This window comes from Westerdykella ornata (genome assembly GCF_010094085.1).
Source record: "Westerdykella ornata strain CBS 379.55 unplaced genomic scaffold EI97scaffold_1, whole genome shotgun sequence".
Lineage (NCBI taxonomy): Eukaryota > Fungi > Ascomycota > Dothideomycetes > Pleosporales > Sporormiaceae > Westerdykella > Westerdykella ornata.
In genome coordinates this window covers 1423332-1437492 of record NW_022986851.1, presented here as the reverse complement: position 1 = coordinate 1437492, position 14161 = coordinate 1423332, and the positions used below count along the sequence as shown (strand labels likewise).

General features: G+C 49.3%; 3 protein-coding genes across 3 annotated transcripts; 1 reads left to right on the top strand and 2 right to left on the bottom strand.

The window, feature by feature from the left end:
* Window positions 1–196: 196 nt before the first annotated feature.
* Window positions 197–1185, bottom strand: EI97DRAFT_20558 (uncharacterized protein). Its single transcript, XM_033793718.1, has one exon. The coding sequence runs from the start codon at window positions 985–987 to the stop codon at window positions 292–294; it is 696 nt and encodes a 231-aa protein (XP_033658656.1). The 5' UTR covers window positions 988–1185; the 3' UTR covers window positions 197–291.
* Window positions 1186–11973: 10788 nt separating this feature from the next.
* Window positions 11974–12728, bottom strand: EI97DRAFT_429180 (uncharacterized protein). Its single transcript, XM_033797384.1, has 2 exons — window positions 12478–12728; window positions 11974–12421 (listed from the first exon to the last, which is right to left on the bottom strand). The coding sequence occupies exons 1-2, from the start codon at window positions 12584–12586 to the stop codon at window positions 12144–12146; spliced, it is 387 nt and encodes a 128-aa protein (XP_033658655.1). The 5' UTR covers window positions 12587–12728; the 3' UTR covers window positions 11974–12143.
* Window positions 12729–12848: 120 nt separating this feature from the next.
* On the top strand, window positions 12849–14081 carry EI97DRAFT_389469 (uncharacterized protein). The gene is made up of 2 exons (XM_033796204.1): window positions 12849–13188; window positions 13247–14081. The coding sequence occupies exons 1-2, from the start codon at window positions 12981–12983 to the stop codon at window positions 13798–13800; spliced, it is 762 nt and encodes a 253-aa protein (XP_033658654.1). The 5' UTR covers window positions 12849–12980; the 3' UTR covers window positions 13801–14081.
* Window positions 14082–14161: the final 80 nt, after the last annotated feature.

Genomic DNA, 14161 nt, shown 5'->3' with positions numbered 1-14161 from the left:
AGATAATTACCTCACCTCCCTAACACAGGCAAGCATAACCCAGTCGCACGCAATCAGGGGACACCTCCGAGAATCCTGGAGGAAGATTCACCACACTCTTTCCAGAATACTAAACCAGGCTTTGTTGCTGTTGTAAGCAGTCTGTACGTAGCTTCCATCAAAAGTCCTGAAGGTCGCGTTTGGAGCGCCGGCCAGCGTCTTCGGTGCGCGGTACGTAAACGTTGCCGTCCATTTCAGCGGGCACATCAGTCATGTCGTCATAGATATCAGTCCCAATCTTGATTTTCTTCGTCATCTCTCTAGACGATTCGTAGTCTGCTTCAACCACCTAAGTTTTTTTTTCTTTATCTGAGCCTTCTTCCACAACATGTACCACAGCTCATACTGCTCGGTGGTTTTGATGCGATTGGCTTCGAAGAGCATCGCTAGCTTATGGAAGTCGCCACGGTAGATCTTGAATTCGATGGGGATAACGACTGTCGTATCATCCTGGTCGGTGCCATCCTCACGCATATGGGCTTTGCCCGACTTTTCGATATCGAGCTCATCGGAAAGGGCCATGGTCAGCTTCTTCTCTTTCGCCAGAGCTGCCAATGCTTCATTCAGGTCCTTCCTCCAGTTTCGTCCCGCTTTGAGCTTCGTGTTCTCGTCATCCACCGCGGTCTTCGCCTTTTCGCTCTCTTTGCTCGCATTCCTCTTTTCTTTGCGAGCCTTTTTGTTCGCTCCACGCAGCTTGTTCGACCGGGTATTACTCACATGAGTGAGCATCGCGTTTTCACGTTCCATCTCAGTCAATTTGCCCTTCAGCGCTGCATTCTCGGCTTTCAGTTGGCGGTTTTCCAGCTCCAGCATGTTGGTTCTGCCGATGGCTTCCCGTCTCAATGCAGAATGGGACTTGAGGGTCGCCTTGTGGCGTTTCTGAAGAGTTTCCAGCTGCTTCGCGTAAGATTCCGCTTTCCACTTCCATTGCTCTTTTTCATGTGTCATTGCGTCCAGGGCTGAATTTTCGAGAAGATCAGAGCCTGCCAGGTGTTTCTCTTTCGCCCAGAAACTGGAGCTCACCTATTTCTTTGACGACCTTCTCCATCACGGCTTCGGAGCGCTTTCCCCGTTCGTTCTCGCCTTCAGGAAAAGTCTCAGTGCTCACACTGACTTCCGAAAGATTAGGAAGTGGCAAATCTTGCTTCTTGGGGCCTGCATGCTTGGGGTCCGAGGATGGCGGGTCAGATCGAAGCGCTCCGTCGTGGGTCATCTGCATATAGTTAACGACTGCGATTGCCGGGCCGGATGGCAGCGCACCTTGTATATTTTAGGGTAAGATGATGGATGTAAAACTGAAAATTTATGCCAACAACGAGCGTGAGCGAACCGTCTCCCAAGGTCTTAGTAGACTTCTATCGGATCCAATTCGGAGACGCCGACGACTGGGTGGCTTTTGGAGGATCGCCCCAGCTCTCTAAGGAAAGTGGAAGCCGCAGAGAGAACAAGAATACTGGAAGGAATGAATATAATGTTACGTGCCGGATGGTGAAGAAGACCAACGGTGTGGTGCGGGTGAGGTGAGAGTTCTGCAGTGGTGTCCCTTACATATTGACAGGCAGAGCTGCATGAAGTGGAAGGTACGATGATGCCGCGGGCGCGAGAGCACGTGAAGACTCGACATTCACTGTTCCCCATTTGCCCGCGTTGCGGATCTGCGGGGTTCAGGGTCCTTGCAGCTAACACCAAACGTCATCTCGAGAGGAGGAAAGAAGCCATCCAAGGGCTTCCTTCATACGTCCAGAGGAAGACTCCGTGCAGAACTTGAAATCACTGTGGCCACGGGGACGAAGGATGAGATTCATCCAGTGTCAATCATCGTATGTCTGAATACGCGGTTTAGCAGAGTCACAGCATGGAGACAAGAACAACCCGATTGAAGACATTCAAGTCGAATCATTCCACGCTTCTCTAGCCCCACCCATTTGCCGCTCTGGGCCTGTAACCGCGGATTTGGACTGAGGAGAACCCTCGCATCAAACAACCACTATCACATCGCTGGTTTTGTTCTAACTGCCCCTCCCTCTAGCTTCTAGATCCTGCGTTCGGCTGCCTTGCATGCCTCTCGTACTTTCTGAAATTCTCTCAGAGTGTTATCGCCAGGGGAATCAATAGCCTACCGAGACTCGTATGTCCCCCAGAGTACGTATCGCGACATGACCGATAGGGTCTTATCTCGTCTTAAAGGGAAGCAATTTGCCTATGTTGCATCTGTATAAAGTCACTTCGCTCTTTGATGGTATTTCCCCGTGTTTGAGACAGGCTCCCGTTCCTTAACATTCTCAGTGAGCGCTGAGTTCTCCTGTTCCCGCTTGTCGATTTCCCGATTGTGGTAGATGGTTAGGGTTCTGATCGTTTTCTCTGCTATACTAGCCTTTTTTTTGTGCTTTCATCCTCAGATATTCTGCATTATTTACGTGGGTGCTCTCTGGCATCGTATGCTAGCTTGTGGGACGGTTCCGCTCGTTGATCTGCCTCTTGTGGCTTTCGTCCATGTTGTGTATGACACTGCACGCCATGAGTATCTTGTCTTTCAGCATTCCTCTTTTTGTCATCCGCGTTCGATGAGCGGACTTTCGCCTTAGCCAACTCAATCAGTGCCTCCGCTGACTCGTCATTTGCCTGTTTTATTCTGTCGTGAAAAGAAGAGATCACGGTCCAACTGGATGATGCAAAGACGGCTGCCAGACAGAAGCTGCAAGAAGAAGAGGACACTCGGTCGAAGCTGAGGAGTTTATGAAGCAGCTGAAAGCGGTGGAGGCGAAAGATGCATCGGAGTCGCGGAAGGGATCCATAACAAGCTTTGTGGCTCATAGTGCACGTTGCCTTGCACAAAATCAGACTTGATCAGGTGTGGATACCGTAAGGCAGTTTGGATGGAGATGGTGGTTTTGCTGGTCGATGCCAGAACTAGCTTTGGTCAGCTGAATGGCAGAGAGGAAAGGTTTGCTAGGGAAGAAAAAAGATATGAAGGGTATCGACACTGCGCCATGAACGGCAATAAATGAAATCAATGGGCCCTCAGAACAAAAGTACGTAGCGAAGCTTCGGACAGTAGTTTCCAAGGTTCGTTCACATACTCAAGTCCGTTAAGAAATGCAAGCCTTTGTTCAAGCGTGAGCATTACGTCAATGTCTTCAGGCAGTTTTTGATGTTGTCAGTTCACTGACAGCGTCCATTATGTAAATGGTTTGGCGCAAGACGACGGGAATTTCTACTACTTTATATTGCTTCCCACGCACTCGCCGTGTGGAAAAAAAGGAGAGAATGCATCTCCATCCTGTGTTGCACAAGTCAGGGCGTCTCATTGGCAACAACAGCTACAAAAGCAGCAATGGGCACTCACACTTCGGACATTTGTATTTTCGCGAATAATGAACGGAGCCACCACTGGCATGCATTCGGCTCGCAACTGAATTCTGCCAATCTGACAGTGGAGAGACCTGCAAACTGCAAATGCTCGGTGTCCGAGCCTAGGCCCAAACCCTGCCGATTTCCAAGCATATGTACACTACCAGAAATTGTGTCTTACGAGCCCAGTATTGCGGTGCCACTTATGCTGACCTGAGACCGAATGCAGTCCTCTCCTCTTAGCTCATGACATTGATGAAGAGTTTTCTATTACTTAGTGAGAATTACCCGCACTTAGTCCCCAGCTTGTAGTAGTAAGCGGCTCACCGTAGCCGTAACAGCCGCACACCGCTTGAGCCATCTCACTATAAGTTCTTATTCTTGCCCAAGATCTTTTCTCTCCCCTACACATTTCACGCCTCCACGCACAACCAAATACGCCCCGGGGCGGATATCTATTTCTTCTACGTTGACGCCTTGGCACCAAAACCACGATAATGCCCGGCCCAAGATCCGTTCTCGAGGAGTACCTCTATGAGCAACTTCAACACTACCTCGGGCCGTTTTGGGAGCCTCCGGAAGATGAAGAGAAAAGATGGTATAAGCATGTCGACTTTGAGGATCTGGCTAGTACGTTCAGCCAACAACCGTTCCTGATATCATGGTTATCTGTGAACCCAGATTAACTGTCTCTCTCACCCGTAGGGAAGATTGCATTACTTATCTTTCATCAGTACGGGTTTGGATTCGATGACACCAGCAACGTCTTCATGATCGCCACCGATCTACGTAACGTGTTTTACAAGCGAGTGGACATTACAAGCGAGTGGACACCCCACCAACTTTCTACAACGCGTGAACTCCCAGCCCTCATGGCACCCCCAACCCAAGGCCAGCCAGCCTCGTACGAGGCTAATATACACCTTGCAATGTCAGCTATCCATCAAAATCAAATCCAGAGGCAGTCGCTGCACAGACGTTTGGTGTCGCTCGAAGTACCCTCCACCGCCGACGCGCTGGGAAGCCTGCCTGACGTGATTGCCAGCCCAACTCAAAGAAGCTTACTGAGCTAGAAGAGGAGGTGATTGTTATACATATACTTGATCTGGATCAACGTGGATTTGCACCTACATATGCAGCTGTACGTGATATGGCCAACATCCTGCTAGCTGCGTGCGGCGCAGGCCAGGTTGGTATCCACTGGCCAAGCAACTTCGTCAAGCATACAGACAGTCTTACAACACGTTTTAATCGACCGTATGATAGGCAGAGGGCTCTATGCGAGGATCCTAAGTTAATTAAGAGCTGGTTCAAGCTGGTAGAGGAGACAAAGGCCAAGTACGGCATCTGTGATGAGGATGTCTACAACTTCGATGAGGCTGGCTTTATGATGGGCAAGATCACTACTCAGCTTGTTGTAACAGGATCAGAGAGGAGAGGCCAGCCAAAGGCTATCCAGCCAGGCAATCGTGAGTGGGTGACGGTCATCCAAGGAATCAACGCTGCTGGTTAGGCTATCCCATCATTTATTATCTTTGCTGGCCAACACCATCTCTCTGCCTGGTATGAGGAAGCTGATATCCCACATGACTAGGCAATTGCTGTTAGTGACAATGGCTGGATGAACAATGAGCTAGGAGTTGAGTGGCTAAAGTACTTCAACACTTATACCAAGACTCATATTGTAGGTGCTCGTCGTCTGCTCATCCTTGATGGCCACGAGAGCCACCACTCCCTTGAGTTTCAAGAGTTCTACAAGGAGAACAATATCTACATGCTGTGCATGCCAGCTCATTCATCTCACCTGCTCCAGCCTCTTGACGTTGGCTGCTTTGCACCATTGAAGCGTGCATACAGCCGTGAGATTGAGGCTCTGATCTGCAACCACATCAACCACATCACGAAGCTTGAGTTTCTGCCAGCCTTCAAGGCAGCCTTTGATCAATCATTTATATCAACCAACATCTGTTCAGCCTTTCAAGGTGCAGGCCTAGTTCCTCTCCAGCCAGATGTTGTTCTGTCAAAGCTTGATGTGTAGCTCCGTACACCTACTCCTCTAGCTGCTCTAGTAGAGGCTCTCTGGGAGGCTCAAACACCAAGCAATATATGTGAGCTCGAGGCTCAATCAACGCTAGTTCAGAATCGTATTTGGCAGCACAAGAGTTCATTACCAGCCTCAATTATTGAGGTGATTGATCAGCTCAAGAAGGAGGCTAAAGTAATGATGCTCTCGGCTGAGCTGATGCGTGATCAGATTGCTAGCCTTGAGAGAGCTAATGAGGCAGCTATAAAGCAGAGGCAGTGTAAGAAGAAGCAGATCCAGAAGCATGGAGTCTTAACAAAGGGAGCAGGAGAGGATATACTAGCTCAACAAGAGCTTGAGGAACAGATTGCTCGTGAACAGCGTCAAGGTGGTGTGCGATCAGGACTCAGCCGCCAGGCTCTGGCGTGCTGCACAAGGTGTAGAGAGCCTGGGCATAACTCATGCATGTGTAAAAAGAATACTTTAAACACTGCTTAATCTACTCTCTTAATACCTCTCTATTATCTTATATAGTTGTTGAGATATACACCTATAAACGGGCACAAAGTTGGTGGGGTGTCCACTCGCTTGTAATGTCCACTCGCTTGTAAAACACGTTATAGGTAAAGACGAGAAACCGGACTTCAAAATTGCGGTCTTTGCCTCCCCCAAGCCGGACCAGGTTGACCTCATCGTGGACGCACAGGGCGAGGATGTCGAAGAGGGACGCTTGGAGATTAACTTGACTTCGAAGTCAGCAAAAGAATCTATGCCATAATCAGCAAGAAGAGCAAGCAAGACTCAAACGACATGCCCAATCGCGAATCACCGAAAAGAGCGAAGATGGAGCCATGAAGAAGGTCGAATTGAGGTTCTATGGAATTCATCAAGCCTTGCACCAACAGCTCGGCTGCTCCACTGAACTTCACCTAGCTGGGTGTACTAAAAGGTTATTTTCATTTCCATCATCGCCATCGGACGATTGAATCAAGTCTGGGACTCATTACCTTATATTTTGCTGCATTAAACGGGCTCATTGCAATGCTTCCTACTCTGGCAGGTTCTTATTCCCGGGCCCGCGTTTCGGTGTAGCTATCTGAGTACATCCGCTTTTTATATCTTTATTTCTTCCACATTCAATGCAATCACATACTTCAAGACTTTTGTTACCATTGATGAAGTGCACTCAATCTCCATTTGCATTAGATTGAACAAACAAGAGGGTTGACAATATGACCGAGCACACAGCTTTGGGTGTCCATATCAACTTCTCGATGGTACGGCGAACTCGCAGCGGCGAACTCCCAGTATTTTGTTATTTTTGGAACATAGTTGAACGGACAGAGTGAATCCTAGAGCTTTTCTACTAAGCATGCTCTTACACCATCAAGATGGTGCACATGGATAGGCAGTGCTACGGACGACCTCTCAACTTACTGGCCAGGGAAGATATGATGCACCCTGGGTCATTCTCCTGGGAATAAGGTGGCAGTGCGCCATTCTGAAGTGGATATAAGTGAAGTGAAGTTATCTGTATTTATGAACTCACCCTCTTCTATGCTCACATATGCAACCTATATACATCGGTAGGTATACATTATCGCGAACTCTTACCACGTGCAATGTCACGACCCAGCGATGAGCGGAACCACTCAGGTCGTACAAAATCCACGGGGGCAATGCGGACTATTCCTTCTCAGTTCTATGCCAAGCCGAGAGAAGTGCAGTTGCCATACAAGTGAGAGCAAGCCCTGATTGACGATGTGGTCACGTGTGGACCGACTTCCTCATTGAGCAACCTTGGAACCGCTGTTTGTCTCTCACCTCACTTCATCACTGAGAGCAGATCTCATTCGATTTCTCCACCTGTCTGAGTCAGTCCGACGGTCATCTAAGCCTTTCTCCTCAAGCGCGTACAATCTCGAAAATGTGGCCCGTACGAGATCCTATCATCACTCACCTCTACGAGCACCTCCAGGGCCACTACGGCGATTCCGGCTTCGTTTCTCAAGCCAACATCTGGGAGCTTGCTGGTAAGTAAACTTACCTTACCTAACCTAAAGGCCCGTCTCTTCGAGGCTGAGTTTGACTCATGTTAATTATTAGAAAATATCGCATTCCTAATTCGCAACCGCTACGGCCCGGCCACGGAACTCGAAGATAACCCGAAGAAGATTTCTGTTTGTATCTTCAAGCTTAGAGATGCGAACAAAGACCATGCGGGCTATCGAGCTGTTGTTGCTATCCACGGTAACGTCGGCGTAGCCGAAGTCATCATTGATGTGGAGTCTACTGGAGGAAGGAATCGACTTTTCGAGGAAATATGCGTGGATGTTGAAAAGCAAGCACGGGAGATCTTAAGAAAGAAGCCAACGGTGAAGAACGAGGCCATCACCCCTCGGCACGCAACCTGTTTGGCCCTTCGCCCGGCCCGATATTGAGGCGGCCTTTCCGAACCCACAAGGAGTAGGAATTTATTCAAGTAACTGTTCATGGAGCAGGACGTTCGAAATGTTGGGGGCTTTATATGGATGGATCAGTTCCTCTACGCGAAGAAGCATGGATTTTTAGGGTCTTATGTCAAGGCTGTTACTGAATCAATATGGCAGTCGAAGGGCAGACTTATTTCTTCTAGTTCTACTGTGACTTTTCATACCAGGAACACACAATTCCAGCAATAAACGAACTTCCAAACGACCGCGCTCTTCAGTTTACTAGGTTCCGTTAACACCGCCTTTCATCCGCTGACCTAACACTATCATCCCTTCCCTCCAACCTTGTTTTCCTGGGTACCTACCAAAGTATAAAGAACAGCCGTACCTTCAACTCGGACCTCATTCCGCGGCACTCCTATGGCACTTGGCTAAGAGAAACAGAATCTCCACTCTCCTGGTGTTACCGAACAACGCCCCGACAGGCCCTCAGTTTATGGGACCGTTATTAGTCGATCCACTCCTCGTGTGTCGCTGCAAATGCATTCATGAAGACCTGAACTACATTGGTCACAAGCAGATCATGGACCCCGCCGGTTTGTGGGACGCGCACTCAAGAAACGATCCTGCTAATGCTATCTACCTATGTATAATTCTCACAGAAAGGCCCGCTTTGTTCATCCGCTTTGAATTTGATTCTCGCCACGACTGCAAGGTTGATGAAGTTGAGCGCATCAGTCACCCAGGAACTGTGTTATGGGAGTGATCTCCGGGGGAAGCAATCAGGGTATCGCTAGTGGTCAGTTATAGAGGCCCAACAAGTCTTTTGTTCTCCAGGAGACTGTCACAGGCCACCCTAGCCCGACGATTTCGGATGCAGGAGTTCATCTCTCATGTGGACTGGAGTACAGACGAAATGCCCGGGAAGTTCGGGTGAGAACTATCTTTCGCATTTCTAGCAGAGCCAACATCGGCAGATTCAGCTATGGCTGGCTCGTACTCGAGCGTACACTCTATAATTTACCATTGTCCGTGAGGACACCGTCAAGGCATCAAGCCGACAGAGAATATGATGGTTTCCATTGTGGTATAAGGAGAGGGCGGAAAGACAAGAAGTCACCAGCAAAGGTCCGGAATCTGATAAATGCTTTGGAGTTTCAAATTTTGAAAAGTACCGGACCTCTTCAAGGTCCCAAATCTTTGAATATCTCACATGTCAGTATATCCCGCCATCACAAGCCTTCGGAAATATTCTCAACAACTCCGCTCGCTCCGCAAAGTCCTCCAAGCAACCAAGCAAATGGGCGCCGTTCCCAAAGCCCGCTGCACACCCTGTACTTGACTATTACGCATTGATGTCGGTCCAGCCTGCGGGAGTCGTATCGTGCAATCAAATATACGCTGACGCAATTTAAATCGAGCTCCTCAGCTCTCTTTTGGTCGCTAAGTTTACGCCGGATGATAGACCGAAGTTTTCTTTGCATGTCAGTGCCCGCCCGTGAGGTTCGGGTAGAGGAGAAAGAAGAGGAGAAGAAATTGAAGCTACGCTTACTACCTCAAATCTGCCCGACGTGTTGCTGGACTCTCGAGTTATCCTCCTTTGTGATATCGAAGGATTCTGCTGTTTCCTTAGTCAGATGGAGCAGCAATGGCTTGTTTAGAAACGCGGTATTGGTAGCTTAGAGTCTCCTGCGTTGGGATTCATGCGGAAGGCACAACTAAGAAATATCCATCGGAGCATGGTGTAGGTAGAATGACGTCTTAACCCTTCTCTACTCTGATTGCTCCAGCATCACATGGTGCCGGTGTCCGGTGACTCTCATGCATGAGAGCAGGAGGCGGTTTCATTGATTGAATTGCGACTCTACCGCTTCGGGATTTGTTCTATAATACTGCAGCCCACGAGTTCGCGATGTGGACGTTCCAACTTGCGCATCCAGCCTGCTCTCCCAAATGGACGCTTCACCTTGGTGAACTTCCAAATCATTCCATGATAACTTATGAGGCAAGGGTTCACAGCTGCCCAACGCATCCATCAGTAGCTACACCCGATCGTACGTACTATCCGTATCTGGCCGAGGCTACGTTGGTACGTACAGGGCCTCTCCCTCGTACAGTACAACAGAGAAAGAGTAGGTTACTAGCTGCCCAGGTGTACACAGGAGATTTAGGACAAAAGTACAGCTAACTAACATAAAAAGGCATAACGTGGTTTATCAGCACTCGGATCATATCAGCACTCGGATCACTTTTCCCCACCATTACACCTCCCAACTTCAACACACAATTTCTCCACAACAACAAATGGCAGCGCAATCAAAAGAAGCCAGAATAATCCTGGCCATCAATGCAATCTGATCGTCCAAGAAAATAAGCATACGATGTGCAGCCTAGCTCTACAATGTACCATTTTCCTCCCTCCATAATAGAATAGCGGGTGCGATGCCAGCGAAAGAATTTCGACCAAAATCACATAATTTGGATGCACTCGAAGAGAGTATCCTTATTAAGCATATCCTGGACCTAGACGATCGAGGATTCCCTCCCCGACTCGAAGATGTGGAAGATATGGCCAATTACATCCTTGCATCGCACTCCACACAACGTATCGGCAAGCTCTGGGCGCATCGCTTCGTGAAACACATCCCAGAGCTAAAGACACACTTTTCACATTCTTACGACTTCTAGAGGGCCCTATACGAAGACCCGAAGCTTATCGAAGACTGGTTCCAGCTTGTGACAAACATGAAAGCCAAATATGGCATACAAGATGGCGATACATGGAATTTCGATGAAACGGGCTTCATGATGGGTATCATCTGTGGCTGTATGGTTGTAACTCGGTCCGATCGGAAGGGCAAAGGCAAGAAAGTGCAGCCAGGTAACCGGGAATGGGCTACAGCAATTACTTGTGTCAATGGGGAGGGTTGCGACATCCCTCCATTCCTGGTGTTCAAGGCTCATACCACCTCACCAATTGGTATACCGAGGGTGGTCTACCAGGCTCCTAGGTAATCAAACCCACAGAAAATGGGTGGACGAACAATAAAACTGGCTTGGAATGGATTAAACATTTCAACAAGCATACCAGAAATTCGACAAAAGGTGTATACTAGTTGTTAGTGCTAGACGGGCATGAGAGCCATAGGTCGGCCGAGTTTGAGGCTTATTGCAAAGCTCATAACATTGTAACCATCAGTCTCCCTCCGCACTCATCTCATCTAACCCAGCCACTCGACATTGGATATTTTAGTGTCTTGAAGTGCTTTTATAGTCATGAGATTGATGTGTTTGTCAAATCCCACATCAACCATATCACCAAGGTCGAGTTCTTCTTGGCCTTCCACAATGCCTATATCAAGACTATGACAGCGGAAAACATCTTGGCTGGGTTCCGCGGGGCTGGTTTAATCTCCCATAATCCTCAGGCGGTCCTGTCAAAGCTAGACGTCAAGTTACGGACACCTACACCCCCCAGAACACCTTCGGTAGATGCTGACCCTTGGGTCTCCCAGATGCTGCACAACCCCACAGAAGCTCTCTTACAGACCGACCATGTGAAGTCGAGGATCACCAGTCATCAAGGAAGCTCGCTGACTCCGATTTTTAATGCAGTTGGTCAAATGGCCAAGGGTATGGAGGTATTAGCACATATGGTCACCCTCTTGACCGCAGAGAACAAGACCCTTCAGAAGGCAAATGAGGCACTAAGCAAGCGTCAGATGGCAAAAAAGACACATCTCCGGCAAGGAGAAGCACTCAGTGTAGATGATGGGTAGGATATAGTAGCTCAGAAAGATGCAGAGGCTGTGGCAAAGGCAGATAGGTGCTCTCGGGGTGGTGGTAGAGGATCAGGTCAGCCAACTTCACGACGATGTGGCAACTGCGGAGAAGCCGGACATAATGTGCGAACATGCTAGGCTGATGCAGAGATATCTGATGAGTCTATAGATGAGCCCTGTTAATTTATTGAGGTGTTGTGGTTGAGTAATTGAAGTTGGGAGGTGTGGTGGTGGGGAAAAGTGATCCGAGTGCTGATATGATCCGAGTGCTGATATGATCCGAGTGCTGATATGATCCGAGTGCTGATAAACCACGTTAAGGAGGAAGTTCTAAGGTTAAGATAGCCTCTAAATTTCCGTATACAGTTACTACACCCCCGTACATTATAGGTACTATACGGGAGGGCTAATCAAACCGCTCCGTTCGTACCTAGCCTGACTCTCCTCCATACAGTACAGTAAATAGCGTATTTCTACTCTGTTACGTACTGATGGATGGGTTGCAGCTGCCAACACTCAAGTCGACTCCTGGGTCTCGCCATCAAGGATGCTGAGGACCCTTGCATCCACAATGCTGAAGAACAACTCGACCGCCCTACCGGCGTTGTATTCCTCCCCACGTACATATATATTAATGACAGGCCTAGGGTTGCCATCATACACTAATGAAACCTTGAATCCGCGGTCAAGGTTCGCGTCGTATTCTGGTATTGCGAACAGATAGAAGGTTGCTGAGTGAATTTGCACCAGCGACGGCTTGCCATACCTAGCGCAGATGATGAAGTCGATCTTCCCTGATTTATCGCAGTAATGTTAGCACTTTTCAGGGAAGGTTGACAGAAACACGTACGTGCAACGTCAAGAAGCTTCTGTGGCATAAGAGTGACCCCATGCTTGCCAAAATGGTGTTCAATAACGTCGATGATGCGTTGAACAAAAGGAGATGCTTCGGACGCCATGTTGAGGAGAAATTCGAAGGAATTAGCCGATCTTGATGTTGGGAATGAGTGTACTTCGTTACACACTCATAGCGCTCAGCCGATTTTGACACTGGGGAATCCTTCCGTTGCCAAAGGTGAACGTCGATTTCACGTGTGCGGGTACCTAGGTAGGTAGGGCTGAAAGAGCCAACCCGAAATAGCCTAGGTTAAGCGCCGGGACCCTGAAGCGCAAGGGGCAGGACATGAAACGCCAGGGGCCCTGCTGATCACAGTTCACCAACATCCACCCACCCCACAATCTATTGCTACTATTCTTGACGCCTGCTCCTACGGATTATCGACTGATATCGCCTGCGTGGACTACCGCTACTGGCACGGCCGGTCGTCGACGCGCCAGAACTTGGCCGAGGATATGGCTGTTTCCCTGGTTGACGAACACCCTCCGGCGCCCACTACATATGCTGGGGATCCAGAGAAAGATATCGTGGCTATGGCAGCACACAGCTGCCCGAAGTGTGGGTCCGAGCTACTGCCGGGCAGGGAGCTGGAAGAGGCACGAAAGAAGATTAAGGAGCTGGAAGCGCAGGTGGAGATGCTAAAAGAGAAGGCCACAGCTGCTGGTAAGTCCTGCGAACCTGCTTACTTTCCCATCGCGATCCAATACTTACGTCGCTACAGTGGATCGCTGCGCCGACTACGAAGACCAGCTCCGCACATTCCGCGCAAACAACAACCATGCTCTCCTCCGAACCAACACCTCGGACTCGCTCGCACCCACCGCTGGCAGACCCTCAGAAGAAGAACGACGCCCTTCCACAGCGCACTCGACGTCGACGAAACAGTCCCGCTTCTCGTTCCTCACAGGCCGACGCGTCTCCCCGGCACAGTCTACCTCACACGCGCCTCCTACATCCCCCGATCCGCAGCCTGACACCACGCTCCTAGAGCAACAACTCTCGCAGGAGCGCCAGTTGCGCGCCCAAGCGGAGGCCAAAGCTGCCAAAGTCGACTCAGAGATAGAGGAGCTTTCTGTGCAGCTTTTCTCGCAAGCGAACGAGATGGTGGCCGCGGAGCGGAAGGCAAGGGCAAAGTTGGAGGCGAGGGTGGAGGTGTTGGAAAGGAGGGACAGGGAGAAGCATGCTCGGTTGGAGAGGTTGGAGGATGCGGTTGGCCGGGTGGAAAGAGTCAAGAAGTTGTTGGCAGCTGGAGCGGGGGTGCACAAGAAGGTGTAGAGGCTCGTTTCGATTTGCGTTGGATTGTGCGGCTTTTACGATGATACCCTTCCCACCTACTCGCATATTGTTGTCTGGGCATTTTAGCGTCTGCATTTTGGGCTTTTCCGGCATTGGGAGGGTTGGTTTGTTCCTGGATTGACAAAGCTGGTGTTATTGCTCGTTGGGACATGTTGTTCTTGATTATCTCATCTTACGTTATATGCAGTTTTCGGCCTGTCGCATTAATATGTTCAGAAGACGGAGCGGAGTGAATGTAGTGGAGCTAGTCTAGCAAGGCCCATCACTGAGTTGCCAAAACTTGTCGTGCCATCATTCGCATTTAAATCGGTGAGGTTCGATGACATCAAAGACCATCTAG